General features: G+C 47.3%; 1 protein-coding gene and 1 long non-coding RNA gene across 3 annotated transcripts in view; both read right to left on the bottom strand.

The window, feature by feature from the left end:
* LOC144671836 (uncharacterized) overlaps positions 1-26,066 on the bottom strand; it is a 220,503-nt gene that overhangs the window by 72,336 nt on the left and 122,101 nt on the right. The window lies entirely within an intron of this gene.
* LOC144671697 (zinc finger CW-type PWWP domain protein 1-like) lies at positions 584-24,671 on the bottom strand. Its single transcript, XM_078533713.1, has 9 exons — positions 24,662-24,671; positions 22,838-22,954; positions 21,391-21,511; positions 18,320-18,395; positions 16,687-16,791; positions 14,322-14,393; positions 8,456-8,546; positions 7,527-7,594; positions 584-823 (listed from the first exon to the last, which is right to left on the bottom strand). Exons 1-9 carry the CDS (start codon positions 24,669-24,671, stop codon positions 584-586), a joined length of 900 nt encoding a protein of 299 aa, XP_078389839.1.

The raw sequence follows: 26,066 nt of genomic DNA, 5'->3' as shown, positions 1-26,066 counted from the left end.
GAGAGAGCAGACAGGGTCTCGGGTTTACATCCACCTGGGAGAGCAGACAGGGTCTCGGGTTTACATCCACCTGAGAGAGCAGACAGAGTCTCGGGTTTACATCCACCTGAGAGAGCAGACAGGGTCTCGGGTTTACATCCACCTGAGAGCGCAGACAGGGTCTTGGGTTAATGTCTCATCAGAAAGACCTCCAAAAATGCAGTGTCCCCCTCAGAATTGCACAGGAGTATCAGCCTAGGTTTTGTGCTCAAGTGGATAGGGATAATAGGCACTGCTAAGTCCCACAGGATTATTCTCGGTTCCCAGGCTGTTTTTGGAGCTGTTGACTACCTCATCTCCCCGCCGCCAGCCTCACCCACTGTCTCATTATTATAAGGCTCTTCTGCACTGGATAAATCGGGGTCATACAAGCCCAGCACCCATACACCCTTTGTGCAATGCCCTTTGTTTATGCTGCTAAATCAGTCACTCGTTTCTGGCCACATTAAGGTAGCTGTATTTAGGATGGTAAACGGTGGGGCTGGGTGGGGTGGCGGGAGAAGCTCCCTTATGGATGACAGTCTCTTATAATCAAAACTAAGAGTCATCTATGCAAGGATGATTCAACCACTCTCTCGACTTCCCCTGAATCAGGACTTCCCGGCTTATCTTGTCTTCTCTTCTTTTCGACCCCGGTTGTGTCCCCCACCAACAATATTGGCCCTTTACCTCGGTTTCTCAACGTACCATAAACATTTATTAAAAAAAAACCGCACTTCCCTTTTTCCTTTCTGGCTGTCAGCTGATGGGTTTCAGCCACAGTAGGCTCCCTCTCTGCACAGTCCTGGAAGCAAACGTACATGGTGTTTTGTAAATAAACGGGAGTTGAAATGACCAAGCATGAAATGGCATGCATTTGTTAAGCATTAATGTGTGACGTTCCTTGTTAGAGCTAGCTTTAATTATATCTCAAGGAGAGAGTACAGCAGTGTTAGGCTCAACTGGGAATCATCAGATGAATTCCCACAGGTTCCCATAATTAAGAATCCCCACATGCTACTCTGGATAAGTTACTTACTGGCTTATCCCTTGGGTAGCTAAGCTATTCAGAACAACAATATCCCAGGGTCAATCTGAATTCTGTATTGAGTTAGTTGGCATTGAGAGAGGGAGCAAATATAGATGAAGGGAAATTAATCAGGATTCCCTATTTCTGATCATATTCCAGTTGAAACAGTGTGCATATAGGTGAGGGAGGAGACGCACATTATTCTAGCAAACTAAATATTAAAGGAACACTTTTTGAAAGAACGATCGGAAACTGGAAGTCAGTTAGCTTGGTTGGCTAGGTGGCCAACACGTGAATCAGATTAAAGCCAACAGTATGGGATTCAATCCCCCTTCCGGCTGAGGTAGGTAGACTCAGGGCCTGCCCCCTTGCCCTACCCTTGCCCTACCATTGTAAAAAATATCATGGCACTTTGCTGTGGCTCATTGAATAATCGCGAAGGATCTGCCTTTGGGCAGAGAATTAAGGAAGGAGTGGAAATTCATTTTACCACATGCGAATGCAAAATTTGATGCTGGTGGCAGATTTTTATTTTGCGTAATACTTACGTTTTTCTCCCTGTCTAGTTTTATGTCATCTTGTTGTATAAGTGCTGACTTATGCTGGAATACAGTTCCACAGGCACCCTCCAATACCTCGCCCAAATGCACAGCCTTTGTGTGTAAACTAAAACAGCGTGTGTGAGCACACTGCGGATCGAGCCTAATCCTGTCTTCACCCTGCTTGCAGCAGAGGTTGCTGCCTAGCCAGCGGGAGTGGGAACCCGACCTAATTTTACTCCTACACTCCCAGCCAGAGCCACTGGTGTAGCTGCCCTGGCTGAGACCACTTAGCTCAGCCAAGACCAAGGATTAAACATGGGACTTTAAAGTGTGAACAGCTCGGTACTGCACCAGATCCATTAGGTCACTGAAGGGGATAGAAGAACAGTCACTGCACTACAAAAGTACTTCACTGTCTGAAAGCCTTTGAGACACTTCAACAATGTGGGAGTGTGTATAAATATGAAGAATTTTTTAATAAACTTGTGGTGTCAACGCTTATCATCACATTTCAGCTACGTGCACAAACCTTGCAATCCGTGTCCACGCTGACAACTGAAGGGCGGATTATGCCTCCCAGATGGGATGGCGACAGGACACGTGGGCTGCCCATTAATGCAAGGGCCTCAGCAAGGTCCTCCTGGCTAGTCGTTTACTTGAAACAGGCTTCCAGAGGCAGGCCTGGAAATCCCCTGTCAGATGAGTCTTGCGAGAGCGCAAGAAGCTTGGGGAGGGTTTTGTGGGTCAGGAAGGGACGAGCACCCAGGGCCCAAACGTTCTTTGTGACGGCCTGGAGAGGCAGGCTGTTAAAATTACACTGGAGCCCTGTCTGTGATCCCTGATTCACGTATATTCATGAGGCTTCCACATGAGTCCTGAACTGCCAGGAAAGCCACAATGCTAAAAATAGCCACAGGGCACAAAGTGAGTGATCTTAACTCCCCTTCCACATGCGCAGTCAGAGGGAGTTAAAATCCATCCCCCCCTTTCAGTGCAAAAGACAGGACCTCTGCCTAAAAAGTACATGAAAAGTAAAATACTAGGGATTTATTACAAGAACTGTTTATGGGTTACACAAGCTTAAACCCTTGATTAGATTGCGATCCGTAACTGATTTCTGGGTATTAATTACTTTGCAAATAAGCCATCTGAATCCCGCCAGGTGTCCGACTATTTTGTACGTAATCTATCCTAATTCTGTGATCAAATTACAGTACATCGCTCATTTTCCAGGTATCCAATATTATTCAATATACAATCCATTTGAACTCTGCGTTAAATGAAACTGTACCGCCGGTCACTCCCCAGTCATCAGTTTCCCGCTCCTGAAGCCCCATCAAAGCAAGTCCTTGTGTTCACTACCTCCTACGCTGCCTTCATTTCGCTGGCCCTTATGCCTGGAAACAGATTCATGTTTGCCTATACGTGTCCATGCATGAATGCATACTTTCCAAAATCTTGTAAAACCTAATGCCCTTCCCCCTGTGTCCTGAGGTGCTGACTCTTGTTACGTTACAGCTTAACAAGTGCCACTAGCCCATCAGTGCTCCGTCAAAATAGCTTTTCATTCATTTTCAAGCTTAGACAGTAACTGTTGCTACTGTTGTTAGCCCTAGGCTGAACTATTCAATTGCTCTCCTGGCTGGCTTCCCACCTACCACTCTCCATAGACTCGAAGCTGCCCCGCAACCTATCTCGCACCGCATCCCGTTCACTTGTCACGCCTGCGCTTGCTCACTTGCAGTGATTCTCAGTCTGGAAATGCCTCAGTTTTTAAAATTCTCATCTGTCAGTTCAAATCCCCCCACGGTCTCGCCTCCCTCTCTATCTCTGTAGCCTTCTCCAGCCCCACCGTCCTCCAAGATTTCCGCAGCAGCTCTTCCATTTCTACCCTCTTGGCATCCCCTGTTTCCTTCACTCCACCACTGGCTGCCTAGGTCCTAAGTTCTGGAATTCCCTCCCTAAACCTCTCTGCCTCTCTCTCTCCTCCTTTAAGACACTCCTTCAAGCCTACCTCTTTGGTCAAGCTAAAAGCAAAAAATTGCGGATACTGGAAATCCAAAACAAAAACAAAAATACCTGGAAAAACTCAGCAGGTCTGGCAGCATCTGTGGAGAGGAGCACAGTTAACGTTTCGAATCCGAATGACCCTTCAAAAGAACTAAGTAAAAATAGAAAAGAGGTGAAATATAAGTTGGTAAGTTGGTTTAAGGAGGTGGGGGGGGCACAAGAAGAGCTGAATAGCACTGCTCACTGGCCCTCTATCCAGCTCTTCTTGTCCCACCACCCACCCCCTTAAACCAACTTATATTTCACCTCTTTTCTATTTTTACTTAGTTCTGTTGAAGGGTCATTCGGACTCGAAACGTTAACTATGCTCCTCTCCACAGATGCTGCCAGACATGCTGAGTTTTTCCAGGTATTTTTCTTTGGTCAAGCTTATTGGTCACTTATCCTAATATCTCTTTATGTGGTTTGGTGTCAAGGTTTAACCGATAAAGCTCTTGCGGAGCGCTTGGGGACATTTTACAACGTTAGAGGTGATAAACAGTTGTTTGGTAGTACAGAACTTGGGTACTGCTGAAAATAGACATTTTGTCAAAGCTTTTCATCTTGCACTCATCAGGACAATCACAAGAATACCAATGTCAGGGGAAGCAACAACTTTATATTTTATGAGAGAAGAGTGCTGATTGGTTGGCAAGTGGACACTGATTGGTAGAGGCATTGCCATGGAGAATGCACCAGTTAATGGTGACTGGCAGTTAATTGCCAAACACTGTTTGAAAATTTAAACCAGGCAGCTTGACTCTGATTAGTCAAGGCATTGCCCTGAGGAATGAACCAGTGAGTGGCCATCAAGTGGGTGATCCATCTCGGCCTCCTCTGGAGGTTCCCAGCATCACAGGTGCCAGTCTTCAGCCAATTCGATTCACTCCACGTGATATCAAGAAACGGCTGAAGACACTGGATAGTGCAAAGGCTATGGGCCCTGACAACATTCCGGCAATAGTACTGAAGACTTGTGCTCCAGAACTTGCCGCGCCCCTAGCGAAGCTGTTCCAGTACAGCTACAACACTGGCATCTATCCGGCTATGCAGAAAATTGCCCAGGTTTATCCTGTACACAAAAAGCAGGACAAATCCAACCCGGTCAATATCGCCCCATCATTTCACTCTCGATCATGAGTACAGTAATGGAAGGGGTCATCAACAGTACTATCAAGCAGCACTTGCTTAGCAATAACCTGCTCACTGACGCCTAGTTTGGGCTCCGCCAGGGCCACTCAGCTCCTGACCTCATTACAGCCTTGGTTCAAACATGGACAAAAGAACTGAACTCTCGAGGTGAGGGGAGAGTGACTGCCCTTGACATCAAGGCAGCATTTGACCAAGTGTGGCATCAAGGAGCCCTAACAAAACTGGAGTCAATGGGAATCGGGAGAAAACTCCACTGGTAGGATTCATACCCAGCATAAAGGGAGATGGTTGTGGTTGTTGGAGGTCAGTCATCTTAGCTCCAGGACATCCCGCAGGAGTTCCTCAGGATAGTGTCTAGGACCAACCATCTTCAGCTGCTTCACCAATGACTTTCCTTCCATCATAAGGACAGAAGTGACGATGTTTGCTGATAGTTGCACAATGTTCAGCACCATTCGCAACTCCTCAGATACTGAAGCAGTCCATGTCCAAATGCAGCAAGATCTGGAAAATATCCAGGCTTAGGCTGACAAGTGGCAAGTAACATTTGTGCCACACAAGTGCCAGGCAATGACCATCTCCAACATGAGAGAATCTAACCATGTCCCTTGACATTCAATGGCATTACCATCACTGAATCCCCCACTATCAACATCCTGTGAGTTACCATTGACCAGAAAATGACCTGGACTAGCCATATAATTACTGTGGCTACAAGAGCAGGTCAGAGGCTAGGAATAACGTGATGAGTAACCCACCTCCTGACTCCCGAAAGCCTGTCCACCATCTACAAGGCACAAGTCAGGAGTGTGATGGAATATAATCCCCACTTGCCTGAATGAGTACAGCTCTCACAACACTCAGGAAGCTTGCCACCATCCAGGACAAAGCAGCCCGCTTGATTGGCACCACATCCACAAACATTCACTTCCTCCACCACTGATGCACAGTAGCAGCAGTGTGTGTACCATCTACAAGATGCACTGCAAGAATTCACCAAGGCTCCTTCGACAGCACCTTCCAAACCCATGAGCACTACCATCTAGAAGGACAAGGGCAGCAGATAGATGGGAACACCACCGCCTAGAAGTTCCCCTCACCATCCTGACTTGGAAATATATCGCCGTTCCTTCACTGTCGCTGGGTCAAAATCCTGGAGCTCCCTTCCTAACAGCACTGTGAGTGTACCTACACCACCTGGACTGCAGTGGTTCAAGAAGGCAGCTCACCACCACCTTCTCAGGGGCAACTAAGGATGGACAATAAATGCTGGCCCAGCCACGTCCCATGAATGAATTTTTAAAAATTGTTTAGCTGAAACAGGCGCAATGTATATACATTTTCTTTCTGTCTGCAAAGGACAGGGCCCTGTGTACTAATACATATGTAGCTTCCAGTACACGCAAATGCACCACACTGCGAGCCCAGCTGACGAAATTAAATTGGTTGTCAGCATATCTTTTAGCACACTGAGGATTATTTAGCAAATGTTGTCCAATCACAGAATCACATCTAACGTTGGACACTGTGTTTTGAGTTATGCAACCACAGGCTGGTTGGGTACCTTGCCCATTACAAACAGCAGAAGGGGCATGCTGTTTGATATGATCCGCCAGTCTTTGGGACGTACGGCCTAGCATCACACTGACACTTTCTTTGGATTTGATCCGTTTGTGCCGCTACATTGCTTCAATAGATGATCGCACCATAAACAGTACCCGTTCGAAACACGCCTGCACCACAAACTCACTTAAGTATTGCGGTTTGGCAACGCAATTAACGCCACTAAACACCTAACAAATCTCTCTGACCGTGTACTCTCAGGAAGTGAGGAGTTTGTTCTTGCGCATGGTTTCAATTTCGGTGCGCCTTCATCCCAAAACAAACGGGAAGCGGTATTTTCTGAGTTCGAACGCCTCTACTTGCAACTATCACGCCACAAACCAGCGTCCATTGAGGATGCTGAATCTTTGAAAGCGTGCCAGCTGATCTTGCGTATGCATATTGCAGGATTCCGAACCACCTGTCTGATTTTCACATTCAACGCGCATGCGCTGCGAGGCCTTAAGACCAACCCGGACATTTAAGATTGTCAGTTGGGCTCAAAGTGTGGCACATTTGTGTGTACTAGAAGCTACATATATTAATACACAGGGCCATGTTCTTTGCAGACAGAAACAGCATGAACATACATTGAGTCTGTTTCAGCTAATTCGCTGGTTCATCTTCAGGGCGATGCCTTGACCAATCAGAGTCAAGCTACCTGGTTTAAAATTTCAAACAATGCTTGGCAATTAACTGTCAGTCACCATTAACTGGTGCATTCTCCATGGCAACGTCTCTACCAATCAGTGCCCACCTGCCAGCACTCTCTTCTCATACAATATAAAGTTGTTGCTTCCTCTGACAATGGTATTCTTGCGAATGTCCTGATGAGTGCAAGGCGAAAAACTTCGACAAAATGTCTTTCTCCAGCAATACGTAGAGGTGATACATAAATGCAATTAATTGTATTCAGCCAAGTAGGGGCATCACAACCATATTCAAAGCATGCACGTTCCAGCAAGGATCAATGAAGTGTGACCAAGAATGAAAATTATTGTTTTTTTTCTTCCCTTTCTAGCCCAGGGACGGCAAGGTCCGACTGTACGGTTCTGACAGTAGTCTCGCTTTAGATCAAGTAACTTGGCACAGATTGGTGCCCTTCTTGGCCTGGACATTTTACTGAGACCTACCTCATTCCAGATATCCTCTTTCTTCCCGAGTTTAGGTCTTTTTGCGTCCTTGACATTGCAGGGAATCTCTGTGAAACAAATGCAATGCCTTCAACACTGATACTTTTGTACATGCAACTGTATAGAACAGATAGTCACATTCAAATGGTGTGCATGATCAGTTTGCCTTCCGACTGGCAGATCTCAACTCCTACGTCGCTAACCACTCATGGAAGGGCTGCTGTGATTGTGGGAATAGGAGCACTGTGTCCATTTCTGGTCACCATGACACAGGAGGACATTCAAGCCTTGGCTGTCAGCACAGAGAAGAGACGAGGTTGGTTCCCAGTGTCAGGTGCCAGAGTTACGAGGAAAGGGCCGGAAAGATTTGGGCTATTCAGCCTTGAAAAGAGGCACCTGCGAGGTGATCTCATAATAAGATAGTTAAGGAAATGTGAGAATTAAATCCTGAACAATACTGATTTGATATTTCAGACTAGGTCAGTGGGACACAGGTTCAAACTGGTGTGAATTCTTCACACAGGAAGTAATCGTAGGACCACAGAATTGTTCCAGCACAGAAGGAGGCCATTCAGCCTGTCATGTCTGCACTGGCTCTCTGAATGAGCGTGCACCTAGTGCCATTCCCCTGCCTGCTCCCCGTAACACTGTATATTCTTCATTTTCTAATAATCCACCCACCTGTGCCCCAAACCAGGCACCGACAGATTCTGCGCCAGTGTCCCTGCTCTAAGGTGCGTTTGTCTGTGCTATAAATAACATTCTGACGCTGTGTTAATGTCACAATGATTGACTTCAAAATGGTGCATTTTTAAATAGAATCTATTTGTAAAGAATGCACTTGTCAAAGAAAATAGTATCTTCAAGTTGTCCCAATGTGTTGGAGAAATTGTGAATTAGTCAAATATAACATTAAAAAAAAAAATTACCCAGTGATTCCTGACTGGAATTGTCTTCAGAAAGTTCAGTATCTCCATCCCTCTTGTATCTGATAGCAAAACCAAAGTGGGATATTCGGTCCTGCAAAATAAAATCATTATGAAAAGTGAAACAATGCTTTCGTAGCTGCTGGGTGCCGAGGTGGGCTGTTTAAAAGGCCTGCCTTGGTGCAGTGTGACTTTGTCCCGGTGGAGTGAAAAACACTCAGGCCCTCCATCCATCACCCCTCACACACCCTTCACCCTCCAAACACTCCCCATCCAATCCACCTCGTGTCCCCCAGCCACTCCCCATGTCCCCTCATACCCCGTATGCCAAGCTCTGCACTTCCACCCACCCACCATGTCCCCTCATACCCCCATGCCAAGCTTTACCATTCCACCCGACCCCTATGTCCCCATGCCAAGCTCTGGCCTTCTACCCACCCCCTCAGGCCCCTCATGCCCTCTATGTCAAGCTCTGCCCTTCCACCCACTCCCATGTCCCCTCATACCCCCATGCCAAGCTTTACCCTTCCCCCCCACTCCCTATGTCCCCAAGCCAAGCTCTGACCTTCTACCCACCCCCTCAGGCTCCTCATGCCCTCTATGTCAAGCTTTGCCCTTCCGCCCACCCCCTCAGGCCCCTCATGCCCCCATGCCAAGCTCTGGTACTTCCATGCAGAGATCAGAGAGCCTGAGCTATCAATCAAACAATGCTTGGGGAGCAAGTGTTCTCGTAATTAATAGCTGTCTAGGCCCTCAAGATTGTCCCTCTGATCTCAGAGGTCAATTTCACAATGTTTGTTGACATAACCTAAGTGGTTTCAAGTGTTTGTGATTTTTGAAATTTCAAAGAGACTGGATGATTGACACATTTATTACCTTGCCATCCAAACTTCTTTCCATAGGAGAAATTTTTCAATGGGGCATATTTTCTCAAATATATTTTTTTTATCAGATCCCACTATACACTATGGTGTTCTTTGGTTCTAGAAAGTCATTGGCCATGAGCTTGGCAGGGGGGCATGAAGGGGCAATTGGAAGGGCAGAGCCTGGCATAGGGGGCATGAGGGGGTTGGTGGAAGGGCAGAACCTGGCATAGGGGGCATGAGGGGACAACGGGTGTAGGTGGGGGGGTAACTTGGCAGAGGGAGCATCAGAAAGACCTTTTGAACTTACCATTTAGAAGGTCCACTCATGCACACTAGGGTTTACGACTCCTCTAAGGGGCCGTGAGCCGCGGCTCTGTAAAAAACCTGGCCCGACTCTATGGAAATTGCGGAGGAGTAGGAGATTCCTATCCCTGCATTGGGGCTGGCCAGGTTGGGAATGCTCAATGCGGGCTTCTGACAGGAAGCAGCCTGCACCTTTTAAACCACTCCCAAAAATCGCGCAGCCCAGGAGTGGGGTCGAGAATCGTGGAATCAGAACCCAGCCGTCATTTTTAAAGGGCTCCCAAGTCTATCTGACTCGGTGAAAACCCAGTCCATCATCTCACAACAAACACACTCATGGCACAAAATGCACGCCCGCACCGGAAACTCATTCCCACACCGCAGATGCAGCCCTGAGATGTGAACAAATTTACACACCACCTACTATTACACTGCACAACACTCACACCACAAGCACATTGTGACATCTCACGCATTTCCACATGTTCAACACCAAAGGTGGGCTCTCAAAACCAAATGCATGCATGACCCAAACAGATGTATGGGGCCAGATTTTCATGTCCCAAAAAAGTGGGGAATGGGTGCGGGGATCAGCAAAACTGAGGCCGTGGAACAGGAAATTTTTTATTTCCCCCTCAAAAAGAGTGCCATGCCAACTCCCCATAGGCGGGAGGAGGTTCGGGTTAGGTTCAAGGTTGCGACCCCACATGCACAGCCTGTGTCGCCATTGGCAGGCCTAAGGGAAATTTTTACTTCATGTCCCACAGTATTTTCATCAGGCGCAGGGGTTTATGAAGCCTTTGGAAAACCCGCTGCATAAGGGAATTCAGGAACCTTGGGGGAAGTCTGATGAGGCACATTCCGACAGGTAAATGTTAAACGTTTTGGCAGCTTCAAATGTCATTATTAGATACTGTCTTATAAGTTAGGTGTATTTTCACTGCAGCGATTGATCCTAGGGCTCTGTCCTGAAAGGTAAGTTGATCATTACATTGACCAGCATTGTATGAGCGTTGAGATGCATTGGAGTACTTTTCCCATTGAAAAAAGTCACCTGGCAGTACAGAACTTGAATATTGCTGAAGAGAGACATGCTACCAAAGGTTTTTGTCTTGCATTCATCAGAACAAATACAAGAATGCCAAATTTAAAACAATCACAACAACTTATGCTACAGGAGAAAAGGATGCTGATTAGTTGGGTGTTCGACTCTTTTTGGCTGAGACATTGCCATGGAGAAAGCAACTGGGAACTATAGATTCCTCCACTGCCAGGTAATTCAAAAAGTGCCAGTGCAATGCCAGGTATGTAGGGCGTAGTCCCAACGATTGGCTGATCGAATCAAAAAGAATGTTCCTTTGTTTGTTTGTAATAGGCAGAGTACAGACCGTACTGAACACTCCTCTGCTTGCTTAGCCCAAAGAAAAGCATCTACTGTTAAATGTGATTCTGTGATTGGGCAGCACTAATGAGTTAGTGCGCTAACAGCTACATGAGCAACCAACTAATAATAATCAGTTATGCTCATAACATGGCTGATTTACATTTGTTAGAAGCAGGGACCCATTATGGCTCAGTCCATAGCACCCTCGCCTTTGAATCAGAGGGTTGTGGGTTCACGTCCCACTCCCGGAAACCAAGAACTGCGATTGTACTTGAAAGAGTTGCAATCTGTGACTGTTGATAACTCAAAAGAGTTTTCCTGCAAACAAAAGGAATATGTTCAAGCCTTGCAACTTTTGTGAATTACCCGGGAGCTTGGGGGCCTATACTTCCCCGCTGCTTTCTCCATGACCGCGCCTTGACCAATCATGGTCGACTTGCCAACCAATCAGCTTTTTCAACTGTAGTATGAATTGTTATGATTGCTTGAGATTTGGCATTCTGGTGTTTGTCCTGATGAGTGCAAGACAAAAAGCTTCATCAGCATGGGGTTTTGGGAGGGCATGAAGGGGGCACGGTGGGTAGGTGAGGGGAGTGAGGGCGAGGAACATAAAGACGATGTGGAGGGCTGGGCCAATGCCCCAGAGAACAGAGGCAAACCTTCTAAACCAGCCCGCCTCAGCAACGCACTGCTCCAACACTGCCTGGGGTGGCAGCAGACCTGAACCTTGTCCACTATCAGGAAGATTAATAATTGTCATAATGTTATTGGAATTTATTGTTAAGTAGAGTAATAGTGGGGTCTGTGTCTATGCCTGCGTGTGTGATTTAATTGAATTAAAGGCAGCTGGTCTGAAGGCTTTGATGTATTAGAACGTAAGCTAGGTTTGAAATGTTAAGTAGATAAACATAGGGGTAGACCAGATTGATTTCAAAGGAGGGGTGAAATGTGTCACCTAGCCAGGTTAATTTCAGAATCAGTGGGCAGAATTTTTCGCTCAGTGGGCGGGCGCGCACCCGACCCACTCGAGTGTGAAATAACGCGCGTTGACGTCAGCCAAGCGTGCCAACGTCAACACGCACTCTCGTGATATTTCACTCAGCGGGTGCATGAGGGAGACAGAGACATGCCCGCCATTAATTAAGAGGCCAGTTAAGGCCCTTGGCACACCAATTGTCTCCAAATTTACATAGCCCGTGCAATTTTTTGGCCGTCGTGAGGGCAAAACGGGCAGGCCATAATTCGCAAAAGCTCATCTGCGGCGGGGATAAGATGGGTCAGCAGCATTGTCTATGTGAGTAGTGAGGAGTTTTGGAGATCGTGTGCTGCTGGTTGCTTATGTGAACATCTCGCTTCAGAGCTGCATTTTCATCATTTCTAGGCTTCATTTCAGGGCTCATTGTTGTCTTCCAGGCCTCCAGAGGATTCTGACTATCTGGGCCCTTCCAGGTATCAGACAGCCTTCCTTCCCTTACCCTGGTAATGGGGCTGTGGTTTCTGCTGGAGGCACCTCCTTTGAGGAGGAACAGAGGGGCAGAAGGGAGAGGGGACCAGGTATCCCAGTGCAGCTTCCAGGGGAGCGACCTATGGGAGGAGAGGTGCAGGCACAAGGGGAACAGGGCCAGCTGGCAGTCCAAGGCAGAAGGGGCCACAGAAGATGGTACTATCCCACTGCCAGGATTTACAGGCGGAGATGCAGCTACCTCAATATTTCTGAGGTGCAATGTCAAAGGAGGCTCCGTCTCTCAAGGGAGACAGTGACCTCCATTTGTCAGAGGATCGGGCCTGAGGTCAGCTCCGACTGTGTGGGTGGACACCCAATCCCAGTGGCTCTGAAGGTCATAGTGGCCCTCAACTTCTATGCCTCCGGCTCTTTCCAGGGCTCAGTGGGAGATCTGTGTGGAGTCTCCCAATCAGCTGTCCACAGTTGCTTCAAACTGGTGACAGAAGCTCTGTTCAGGCGTGCATTGACTTTCATTCATTTCTGCACGGACGAGGCCAGCCAGGCTGAGTGAGACAGAGACTTTGCAGCGACTGCCGGGTTGCCCCACATCCAGGCTGCTATTGACTGCACACATGTGGCCATTAAGGCGCCAGCGGGTGAGACAGGTGCCTTCATCAGCAGGAAGGGGTCACAAGATGCAGATCCAGCAAGTCTGTGCAATGTACCCTGGCAACTCCCATGATGTTTACATCCTGAGACACTCCCAGGTGCCGAGGCTCTTCAGTGCTCCAGCCCGACTGGATGGATGGTTGCAGGGTGACAAGGACCCTGAAAAGGTGGCTCATGACACCTCCCCACCACCTAAGAACAGAGGCCGAGCAGCGGTACAACAGGAGCCACGCCTCCACAAGGGCGGTGATAGAGGGGACCATTGCTCTTCTGAAGATGCGCTTCCGATGCCTGGACCGTTCAGGGGGCGCACTGCAATACACCCCAGAACGGGTGTCACTGATAATGGTTGCATGCTGCACTCTGCATAATCTGGCACTGCCAAGGGGGGAGCCCGTGGAGGAAGAGGGTGTTGACACAGCTGCGCAGGCAACAGATGATGAGTCCAGTAGTGAGTCTGAGGACAAGCACGGTGAGGAGAACACTGAGGGCAAGGACACTGACCTGGGTAACCTCCAGGGGGACAGGGACACCCGGGACGCTTTGAACCAACGCTCCTTCAGCTAGCCTACCAAATAAGAACCACCACCACATGCCAGGACATCAAAAATAAAGAATTTACAAATGTCGGAAACATGTCCCCTCATGTGACTCTGTCACACGAGCAGGGACATGCTATAAATGACATTTCAAAATTTTTATTTTATTTTTAATTCCTGTTGGAAACCTCATCCTGCCCGTGGATGAGGTTTCATTAAAAAATCCAAAGGTGGCGCTTGGCCTTTTCGCCTGCCCGCCGACCGTTAAGGCTGGACGGGCAGCGAAAAAATTGCATTCCAATTAATACTTTAATGGCCTCAACGGGCCTGTTAATTGTCGGCAGGCGTGCTGCCAGCTCCCGCGCGGGGCTTCCGACCGAAATATCGCACAAGCGTGTGATGGTGTTGGGACGTCAAACCTCTCTGTTTCTCGCCCCACAGATGCCGCCAGAGTTTTTAACAGCGCCTTCTGTTTTTATTATGGATTTCCGGCGTCCGCAGTATTTTGCTTTTACTGTCTGATTTAGCTAAGCTCTTTGTTTTCTTCCTAGTTTATGAGATGAAGTTTAAATGCAACGCCTCCTTTAAATATCTCTAAAAGGGGGCAAGGGGAGGCAGCCGGGCTGGTTTTAACGCACAGAATCAAAAAAAAAAGGTACGAAACCTGTATTTTCACTTCCTGAGCCTCTTCAGCCATCTTCTTTCCAGCATTGATCCTCTTTGTGAAATCACGTTTCTGGGTAAAAGAGAAACGAAAACAGAACAATGCTGAATTCTTCCCACAACAGTCCGACAAATGAGACGAGTGTTTGTGCAGCAGTCTATCACATCACTGAGATGTCTCAAAGCATTCTGAGATCTACAGCACCTGCTGTGCAGGGAAAACTGTGCAGCCATTCTGCAGGGGCAATGTACCACAAACCACAACAAGATGAATGAGCAGCTAGCCTGTGCCTCGTTTGTTTGGGTGACGCCGGCTGGGAGAGCAATGTTGGCCCGGACGGCTGCACCCTGCTCCCCTTCGATGGTGCCACAGGATCTTTAAGCTGCATGTAAAAAAACCGAAACGGGGGGAAACAAAGGGGATCCGGATAAAACGTGAGGGGGGGAGGGGCGGGATTTTCCGGCCCTGTTGCAGGCGGGACCCGCCACAGGGCAGGGCGAGGCAAGGCGGTGCCCCAGCCAGGAGGCCGTCGACTTGCTGCAGGACTGGAAGATCGCGGCGGCGGGCGGGTGCGGGAAACTCCCACCCGAGGAGACAAAAAAAATTGCAGGGTTATGGGGAAAGGGCCAGGGGCGGGTCGGGGTTGGGACTAATTAGATTGACCTTTGAAAGGGACGGCGCAGACTTAATGGATCGAATGGCCTCCTTCTGTGTTGTACTTTACTATGGCTCTATTAATGCTTGCTTTATCACCTTACTGGGAAGGGCAGCACCTGCACCAAGGCAGCAATCCCTCGATCTGCACTCCAATGATGTGCGAGACTCGAACCTGTAACGTCCACCACCCAGATGACAGATTATTAAGAACCAAACAAAGCACAACATGGAGACAATTTGTTCTTTGCTTACAAAACAGGGCTTAGGCATTCAGATCTTTCAAAGAGAAAGACAAGGCCTACTCAGTGACGGCCTGACTTGATCCTCGAAGATGTCTGAAAATGAGGGGGGGGTTCAGCGCTCCTGTCCAAAGGAGGCGGAAGCCTTATTTCAACACGGTATTTAATTCAGAGTCCCACACCCACGGTGGGGCACCGATGCAATTATTTGTGTCGCTACCTTCGCCACACACGCGGGTATCTGGCATGAAGTGGCCTAAGGAGTAGCTCTTAAAGGGACCACGTCAGGCCATCACACAGGCAAGCCAAAATTTACTTTGCAATGTGGGAGTCCTCCCCTCGGCCCTTCAGAAAGATTGCAACCTGCTGATCTTATCGGTCCAGCCTTGTTAGTATGCCACTTGCAACATCATTCGCATCAGGAAGCAGCTACCTCGCTGTTAAAACCGGGTGGCAGGAGGCCGTCACCGGGGAGCCAGGGATATGGTTTTGGGACAGAGGGTGAATTATCTGGATGGGTAACTCCAGTTGGGGTATGTGGGGCAGGGGTGGGGGGAAGCCCTAGGAGTCTGTAGTGTTCAATTGTTCTGTGTTTGATTATGTGAGTCTTGTAACTGATCTATGTAAACTGTGCTGCTTGATTGGTTAAGCCTAGGTGTTGACTCAGAGAAAACGTAAACAGCACACAGAAGCTGCCGGAAGGGTGGTGTAGTCATTTTAAAGCATTGTATAAAACTCTGTAAATAAAGTTCCTGCACACTTAGAAACTTGAGACACCTCTGCATTGCTCTGGGATGTATAAAATATACATCAGGTTCCTTATAGAGTCCAGGGAAGCACACCTTGGCCCACAAGCAGACTAAAAATATTCTTAGAGAAGTTTCTTCTCTGCATCTCTTCCAGCCCTGGTTCCTCTCCCTGAGCAGATTCTGCCCGGCAGGTGAAGGATCAGTGCTCCCCTGCTGAAGCCTCAAGTTAAAATGGCAGGCTAGGCCCTCGGTGAAAGAAAGACATGCATTTCTATAGCACCTTTCGGGTCACCCCAAAGCTCTTTACAGCCCATGAAGCACGAATTGAAGAGTAGTCACCACTGTGTTGTAGCAAAAGTGGCAGCCAATTTGCGCATAGCACGATCCCACAAGTAGCAACATGATAAGGATGAGTCAACCTGGTTTTAGAGGAACAGGACACCGATCAGAAGCATCATTTAAGCCCAATCTGTATATTTAAAGACCAGGGGGAAAGCCACCTGTAACTTGAAATAACAGGAGGCCAGATCAGGGGACAGAAAAGGTGTGGTTCAGCACCCCCCTGACGTTTTTAACTCTACTCAACTTCACGGAAAGCAGGCGGGTGCAGTTAAGATTGTGCCCTGCATTTCACACGGGAGAGACGTTACCTATCCATTTAAAATAGATAGCCAAAGGACACCACGTGTACTAGAGATTCTGCTAATGAAGTTTACTTACTGCCACGTTTTTCTCTTGAGGAATTTCCTGGAAACTCTTTATCAGTGGCACAGAGATCCACGCATGGCTCACAGTCGTGTCGAAAAATGTAACATGATATTTTGACTGGAAAAGCAGCAGAGGTGGACAAGGAGGTCACAGTCAGCAAATTGGCCTTACATCATTCAGCAACGATACTTTGAAACAGCTACACACGGTTCCCCCTCCCCTGCCTTGCCTCCAATGGAGTATGGGGTTATACGGTTTGCAAAGGCACTGAACCACAGTCAATGCCAGGTTAGCTGATCTCAGCTGGCGGAGGGACACTATCATTGACCTCGGTGTTGACTGAGTGCTAATAAGGAACTCAAACAAATTTGTCGAACACCTTTCTTTGGTGGCTGTGGCTTATTAATGTCTACATTAGACACAAGAACACAAGAAATAGGAGTAGGGGTAGACCGTGTGGCCTGTCGAGCCTGCTCCGCCATTCAATACGATCATGGCTGATCTTGGGCTTCCACTCCACTTCCCCGCCCATTCCCCATATCCTTTGGTTCCTTGAGAGACAGTAGGATTGTACTTAAGATAAAAACAAAAAACTGCTGGAAATCCAAAACAAAAACAGAAACAGAAATACCTGGAAAAACTCAGCAGGTCTGGCAGCATCGGCGGAGAGGAACACAGTTGACGTTTTGAGTCCTCATGACCCTTCAACAGAACTGTTGAAGGGTCATGAGGACTCGAAACGTCAACTGTGCTCTTCTCCGTCGATGCTGCCAGACCTGCTGAGTTTTTCCAGGATTGTACTTAAGTTCAGTTCTCCGAACCAAAGGCAGGTCTGACCCGCCAGAGGCAGGGCAAGGAGGGCAGGTTACAAATCCACCCCAACAGGAACAGGGATCGAAATGCTGTTGGCACCAATCTGGACAACACCAGCACGCCCCCCCTCCCCCCCCCCCCAACCAACCCCAGCCAACTGATGCCACCCCCTCCCCCCAAGTACCTTTTACATGCAGATTGTAACCTAGAGCTGTGAGTAGTGATGGTAGAGGGTACGATTTCCTTTCCAGCACATGGCTGACAGGAATCTCTCCGGGTCTTACTGCTTGATACTGGCATTAGTTGGAAAGGATTTGCAGGTTGATACTCAACCCGTTTGCCCGCATTATGAATATGAACAAACGAATAAGGAGCAGACGTAGGCCAATCAGCCCCTCGAGCCTGCTCTGCCATTTAATACGATCATGGCTGATCTGATAGTAGCCTCAACCCGACAACCTCTCACCCCCTCGCTTACCAAGAATCTATCCACCTCTGCCTTAAAAATATTCAAAGATTCTGCTTCCACCGCCTTTTCAGGAAGAGAGTTCCAAAGACTCACAACCCTATGAGAGAAAAAAATCTCATCCCATCTCCGTTTTAAATGGGCGACCCCTTATTTTTAAACAGTGACCCCCACCTAGTTCTAGATTCTCCCAAGTGGAAACATCCTCTCCGTATCCACCCTGTCAAGACCCCTCAGGATTAGAATGCACCCTCCTGGGCCATCAAGTCCTGGAGTTCCCAGAGCTTCTGGTTCAGGGACATGAACACTACCCACTGCACCATAAGACCTCCTCAAAATGGCACGAGACATGAGAATTATACTGACCGGAAACTGATCTGAGTCGTTTGTGAACATAAAGTACTTCCCAGTCTGAGGATCATGTTCCACCATCCCAGGCCACCTAAATAATTGAATATTTGTAGTTATGCACCCAACTAGACATAGATCAGATACTATTTATAATAAATAAATAACAGAGCAGCTGAACTCAGTCTTTAAGAACAGATTCGGAATGCAGAAACAGGGGCTGAGACTTTACGGCCACATCTCTCCCTCCCAAACCTGGAAGCAGACTGAGAGGTAAGGGTGTAAAATTGGGAGGGGTGGGGGGAGGATGGTGGTGGCTGCCGTGCCTGTCGCCTTCCTGCTTCCTCTGGCATTTTACCAGTGGTGGGATAGATGGAAGGCGATCCAGCCGCCCTTAGGCCAATCGAGGCCCTTAAGTGATCATTAAGTGCCGTGCCCATCACCCTCTCACCACCGCTGGTATTTTACTAGTGACGGTTCAGCACCTCACCGCTTGGGGAGACCACCCAGTAAAACCCGGCGGCCTACCTGCAGCCTCGGAGGGGGAGGGGGTCCATCCTGATCAGAAACCCATGGCCCGCGGGAGGATCCCCTGAAGGGCCATGGGCCCCGTTTGGAAAACACCGCCCTTCGCCCTCGACCCCTCACCACACCCCCATTGGCAGGAGTCTGCCTGACTGGCTCCAACAATTCCCGACTCCACGTACCTTCATTCCAGGTCTCCTCAATGGCCGCTGCTCTGGGGCATGTTGCAATGGCCACCACTCCCGGTGGTGCTGCTGGGTTCTCTGATTACTAACAGGTCTTAAAGGCGAGACATGGGTGTGGAAGACACGACTGCAGGCAACTAATTGCCTGAGGACCATTAGTCTAGTCATGGCTTCCAGGGCCAGCGAAGGTGGGGTTGCCTTTGACATACCAGCTAGCGAGCGGGGCAACTGCCTCCACATAAAATCCCAGCCAAGATTTGAGCAGTGTCACTGTAGCCACACCACTGGCTGCTACGCAATTTCTGTTGGTCTGACCTGACACTTAGGAGAACCATGGATGACAGGTTCCACTGTTGGCAATACTGCCATTCAAATGTGGCCTTAAGTCTACCTGTTCAGGTATGAACGACCAGGTGGGGAAAAAAAGAGAATGGGGTTTAATTTTTTTTTTTAAATGGCAGAAATTGCTGAAAATGTGCAGTAGGTCGTTCAGGATCCAAGAGTGGAAGAAAGGTGAACAATTCCGGTGCAACTTTCCATCGGAACTCCCTGCCATGAATCCCTACCATCATTCGCGGGGGGTCTAGTGAGCAAGTCTGATGCCCCTCTTCTCAGGCCAGTAAGCAGGTTCGTAAAGAAAGGGCGGGCCAATATGTTTGTATACAGCTAATCGCCTCTCTCAGAAATGCCAAAGCAATTCATAAGTAATGGGTTTGTTGGATATGTGGTGTGCCGTTATGTGGGCAAATGTGTCAGCCATTTTGCACGCAGGGTCCTGTAGAGGGCAGGAAGGAATTGGAATTGAAGGATGGAATCTTCAGCGCTCACCTGAACGTGTGAAGGCCTCAGTTTAATATCTTATCATGCACAATGAACGGAGAACTCCATCAGTACTGAGTGACAACAACTTGTATTTATATAGTGCCTCACAGACACCAAACAATATAAGGAGACATTAGGGCAGATGATCCAAAGCTTGGTCAAAGAGGTAGGTTTTAAAGAAAATCTTCGAAGAGGAAAGAAAGGCAGAATGATGGAGAAGTGTAGGGAGGGAATTCCAGCGCTTGGGGCCCAGGCAGCTGAAGGCACGGCCTTCAATGGTGGAGCCATTAAAATCGATAATGCTCAAGGGAGCAGAATTGGAGGAGCGCAGATATATTGGAGGGTTTTGGGACTAGCAATAGGAAGGGGGCGAGGCCATGGAGGGATTTGAAAACAAGGCTGAGAATTTTGAAATCGAGGCATTGCTTAACCAGGAGTCAATATAGGTCAGCGAGCAAAGGGGTGATTGGCAAATGGGACTCAGTGCAAGTAAGGACACAGGCTGCTGAGTTTCGGATGACCTTAAGTTTATGGAGGGAAGAATGTGGGAGGCCAGTCAGGAGTGTGTTGGATAGTCAAGTCCAGAAGTAACAAAGGCATGCATGAGGGTTCCAACAACAGATGAGTTAATGCAGGGACGGAGTTAGGCCATGTTATGAAGGTAGGAATAGGCAACCTTTGGCAGCCTAATTATGGGCTCAAATCCCGGTGTGGGTCTTGAGCTTATAACCTTCTAACTAATAAAGCCACCAATTAACTAAGCTGGCATCTAAAGAATAGGGAAAATGAAAACATGAAGGGTTTTGACAGAGGAAAATAAGAAGCAACTGTTATCCATTGGCAGGAGGGTCAGTAGGCAGAAAACACAGGTTTAAGGTGAATGAGAAGATAAGAAAAACATATTTTATGCAACGTTGTTATGATTAGGAATGCACCGCCTGAAAATGTCATGGAAGCAGATTGAGTGGTGAACCACAAAGGGAAATTAGATAAATACTTGAAGGAGAGAAAATTGCAGGGCTACGGAGAAAGAGCAGGGGAGTTGGACTAATTGGATAATCTTTCAAAAAGCTGGTCAAATAACCTCCTTCTGTGCTGTACGATTTGATCATTCTCCGCACCTTAAAAATTGGCGGGAAGGGGAGGAAATGAATGGCGACAATTAATAAGAAACAGTCATAGTCCTTTAGCGGGAGGTGGTGGCATATTGGTATTGTCAGTGACGAGTATTCCAGGAGCCCAGGGCCATGCTCTGGGGACCTGGGTTCGAATCCCACCGCCGCTGATGGTGAAAATACAATTCAATAAAAAAATCTGGAATTAGAAGTCTGATGGTCGTGAAAACATTGTCGTTAAAAACCCATCTGATTCGGTGATGTCCTTTAAGGAAGGAAATCTGCTGTCCTACATGTGACAGCAATGTGGTTGACTCTTAACTGCTCTCTGGACAAGGGCGGTTAGGGATGGACAATAAATGCTGGCCTAGCCAGTGACACCCACAGCCCCTGAATGAATAAACAAAGAAGAAGTCTGTGTGAACTGTATTGATGAGCCCACCAAGGATATCCAAGCTGCTTTGCCCACACTATGGAACCAGGAACCAGCTCGGCATAAATAATGTCATTCTCTCTTCCATCCCAAACCTCCTCTGGTAGGTCGCACATATTGTACAGGGGATCTGCAACACACCGTTTAACAACATTATTCAATTTAACAAGCATCTATGTCTGTACAACTAGGGTGTCAAAACCTTCCCTCGTTACAGGAGAAGACCCACGTTTATGAAGCACCTTCCACAACCTCAGAATGTCCCAAAGCGCTTTCCAGCCAATTAAGTACTTTTTCTGAAGTGTGGTCACTGTTGTAAGCACAGGAAACACGGTTGCAAATTTGCACACAGAAAGCTCCCATAAACATCAATATGTTGACGACCAGATCATCTGTTTCTTTTACTGATGTTGGTTGAGGGATAGATATTGGACAAGGCAAGCTCCCCTGCTCTTCTTCCAATAATGCCATGGGATCTTTGATGCCCACTTGAGGGAGCAAAATGGCTTCTTACGATAAGACATTGTAAGTGGGCTGATTGGTCAATCTTAAATCATTGATCCAAGGCTTAAAAAAAACTTGCAGCTCATCTAGAATATTGTGTCCAGTTCTGGGATAGTGCAGTTTTGGAGGGATGTCAAGGCCTTAGAGAGGGTGCAGAGGAGGTTTACCAGAATGGTTCCAGGGATGAGGGATTTCAGATATGCAAAGAGGCTGAAGAAGCTGGGATTGTTCTCCTTCGAGCTAAGAAGTTTAGGGGGAAATTACAAAGAGCTTTTGATTGAGTAAATAAGGAGAAACTGTTTCCTACTGATAGGAAGGTCAGTAACCAGAGGACCAGACTTAAGATGATTGGCAAAAAAAAGCCAGAGGGGAAATGAGGAGAATGTTTTAATGCTGCGAGTTGTTATGATCTGGAACACGGTGCATGAAAGGGGATTGGAAGCAGATTCAGCGGTAACTTTCAAAAGGAAACATTGGCGGGGTCTTAGTGAAAGCGCAGTGGGGAGTGGGACAATGGATAGCTCTTTCCGAGAACCAGCACAGGCACGAGAGGCCAGGTGACCTCCTTCTGTGTTGTATTATTTGATGATTCGGTGATTTATCCCACCGTGCCATCTAACGCAACCTTGAATGAACCTAAGGATTTTTTGTCTTCAGTATCATACCCAGGTCAAATCATTTTCAGAATGCTTTTTACAAATATTACTTCTTGTGGTCAATTTAAATTTTTAATCTCTAGCCTCTGACATTCACCCAGCCCAACAACAGCCTGCGTTTATGTATCGTCTTTAAGGAGGAAAGGTTCCCTCAGCACTTAGTTTACTTTACTTCTGACAATAATAGTTAAAAATAGTTTGAGCAATGCTTTTCAACAGACTGGGCCTCCTGTGAAAGACAGGCTAGTAGGAGATAATAACATCATTGTGTTTATTATGGAAGGATTACTCAGCACCTGGATTCTGACTGCATATCCAGTCCTCTGGCAGAGTTGCTGGATCCACATTGTCTTCCAGCCGTCTCCACTTCCCACATATTTTCTTGCTGCACTGAACCCAGGCGACATAATTATCTGGAAGGAAATAAAGGACATTGAATCAGCAGAGGCCACCTCCTGTAAACAATCGGTTACCCAGGAGTGCGACAGACTGAATGCAGCAATCTCAAGGGTTCAGGCCTTTTTTTAAAAAAAATCCAAGGCCAGGATTTTACAGCCCCACCGCGGCGCCTCTCCCCCGCCGCTGGCTGATGCGGCGAGCCATTTAAATCTCCATTCAGTTCGGCGGGACCGTAATACCCGGCCGGGCGGGAGAGGCTGTAAAATCCTGGCCCGAGTATTTTTAGGTCTCCTGCGATTGTAGTTAAAAGTGGCTACAGCCACGCTAAGCTGTGTGGTAAACCAGAGGAACTTCACAAAGCCCGAACAACACTTCGGCAATCTAGCTGATGTTCCATCGTAAGAATGCAAGGCTCTTCTCCAGAGGGAAATGGCCGGGGATATCAGAAGGCGAATCTACCCATGACACACTCAGCCAGCTCTGCCTGGTGTTTCTAAAGGCCTAAAAAGAGGTCACCCACCTGTCAGCTCTCTTAGATGAAGGAATGCTGCACAAGGAGCCCTAAAGCAGGGACAGCACTTAAAGAAATAAAGGGGCAACGAGGTAGCACATTTAACGTAGCAAAACTTCCCAAGACGCTTCTCAGGAACAATTATCAAACAAATTTAACACCGAGCTGCATAAAGCGCTATGAGGGCAGTTGACCAAAAGCTTGATCAAAGGAGTAGGTTTGCAGAAGCTGTCTTAAAGGAGAAGATGGAAGTAGAGATGTGGAGAGATTTAGGGAAAAAATTCCAGAGCTGAGGGCCTGAAGGCACAGCCGCCAATCTGCAGCAATGGAACAAGTATCTCGAGACCCGAAGAAACCTAATTTTGAAACATAAGGCTGATCATTGCTGTGTCGTAACAAGAATGCATACCAGCATTGCATGTAGATTTCCCCTATTGCAACACTGTGGATCCCCTCCCTCCCTTTCCCCATTTTCCATGACATGTTCACATTGCAGTGTGTCACACAGGAGCAGGTAAGGTAATCAGCCATAGCCCGCAAAGGACTCTAGACATCTCTCTCTCCGGTACGGAGAGACAACTGGTTATACAGCTTGAGGGGCGGCACTCCAAGCATGGGGTAAGTTAAGGGGACAGGTCTCCATGAGCTACAACAGCTGGTACAGGTCTTGAACCCATGCCATTGGCATTATTCTGCACCACACTCTAGACATCTCGCCAACTGTGCTAACCAACCCACACAGACAGAGTCGGTATTAATCCATCACTTGTTTTCAGATGGCAACCTCAACACCCACAAAACACTTCATGAAAAAGGATTATGCATAAGGCATGTAATTTATTTTTAAGTATAAAGCATTTTAATTTATTTTTAAAGTTGCAAGTTAAACCCAATGTCTCAGAATCCATTTGTTTTGTGTTTCTTTTTTAAACGGGGAAGGAAACTAATCTCCGGATTTGAAATGCCTGGCTATTTCCTTCCTGATGCCCCAGCAAAATTTCAGTGCGTCGACACAAAAGCAGGTCTCAAGTGGTCTCCTTCGTGTGGTTGCCTATCGATGAATCGTACAGAGTAAGCAGTACTTTGAAAGAACCGCAAGACATCCCAGACTGAAATTCAGTAATTCACAGGATGACAGAATTTTTACAGCAGGGAAGGGGGGCCATTCAGCCCATCGTGGCTGCACCGGCTCTCCAAAGCAGCAACTTACTTAGTGCCATTCTCTCGCCGTTTCCTCCTCTTAACCCAGCACATTGTTACTTTTCAACTAGCAGACTAATTCCCTTTTGAATGCCACGGCTGAACCTGCCCTCCCCCGCACTCTCGGGCAGTGCACAGCAGACATTAACCGCTCGCTGCAAGAGAAAGTATTTTCTCATATCATTTTTGCTTCTTTTGCAATTTACCTTAAATCTTGTTTTACCCCTTGTTCTCCATCCTTTCACGAGTGGGGACAGTTTCTCCCAAATCTACTCTGTCCAGAGCCCTCGCGATCTTGAACACCTCTATCAAATCTCCTCTCAAACTTCTTCGAGGGAAACAGTCCCAACTTCTCCAATCAATCTTCATAAAAGAAGTTCCTCATCCCTGGAACCATTCTCATTAAAAACTAAAAAATAGATGCTGGTCTTTCCTTGTTTTGTAAGTCCAGTTAAAGACATTTAAAAGAAACAATTGAATCCTTTTAAGGGTTTTTTATCTGGCCAGTTTAGTTTGGCTAGAGGAGTACCACACACCTACCAGCAGATGGCTATGCTTCTGTCTGAGATTAATAGTTCATTTTTTGCACCGTCTGCTTGGTTCCCACCCCTGATCAAAAGCGAGGATAACACTGGTTCATTTACAATTGTGACTTCAAGGCATAGTCCAGAATCTGCCTGAGATTCAATCCCTGAGATCGTTAGTAAAACAATCAACAGAAAGGTTACCGAGCAACAAAAATTTGACATTAAAATTGGACATATGCAATTCAGCATTTTAAATATCATTTTAATCAGGAGACTGCAATTCGTTCAAATGTTCAAGTTGGCTATCTTTAGTTTAGAATGCTGGCTTAGTGTTATACATTTTATGAAGTTACTGCATGTTTGACACAAGTCCCACAGTACCAAAAATAATAATTTTTTTTTACTCTTTCATGGGATGTGGGCAGCACTGGCAAGGTCAGCATTTGTTGCCCCTCCCTAATTGCCCTTAAACTGGGTGGTTTGGGAGACCATTTCAGAGGGCAGTTAAGAGTCAACCACGCCGCTGTGCTTCTGGAGTTACAGACAGGCCAGGCTGGATAAGGATGGCTGATTTCCTTCCTTAAAGGACACAAGTGAACCAGATGGGTTTTTAACAATAATAAATGATAGCTCCATGGTCACCATTACTGGGATTAGCTCTATACTCCAGATTTATTAACTGGATTCAAATTCCACCAGCTGCCGTGGTGGGATTTCAACCCATGTCCCCAGAGCATTCACCTGGGCCCTCTGGATTACGAGTCCAACGAGATTACCACTGCGCCACTGTCTCCCCATGTCCATGCAAAGATGGGATCAGTGGGTAACGGTGAATCAGAAGGTTGTGCACTTAAATTCCACACTGGGATTTTAGCACATAATCTATTG

This window comes from Cetorhinus maximus, chromosome 34 (assembly GCF_964194155.1).
Source record: "Cetorhinus maximus chromosome 34, sCetMax3.hap1.1, whole genome shotgun sequence".
Taxonomy (NCBI): domain Eukaryota; kingdom Metazoa; phylum Chordata; class Chondrichthyes; order Lamniformes; family Cetorhinidae; genus Cetorhinus; species Cetorhinus maximus.
This window is presented reverse-complemented; position numbering and strand designations above follow the sequence as displayed.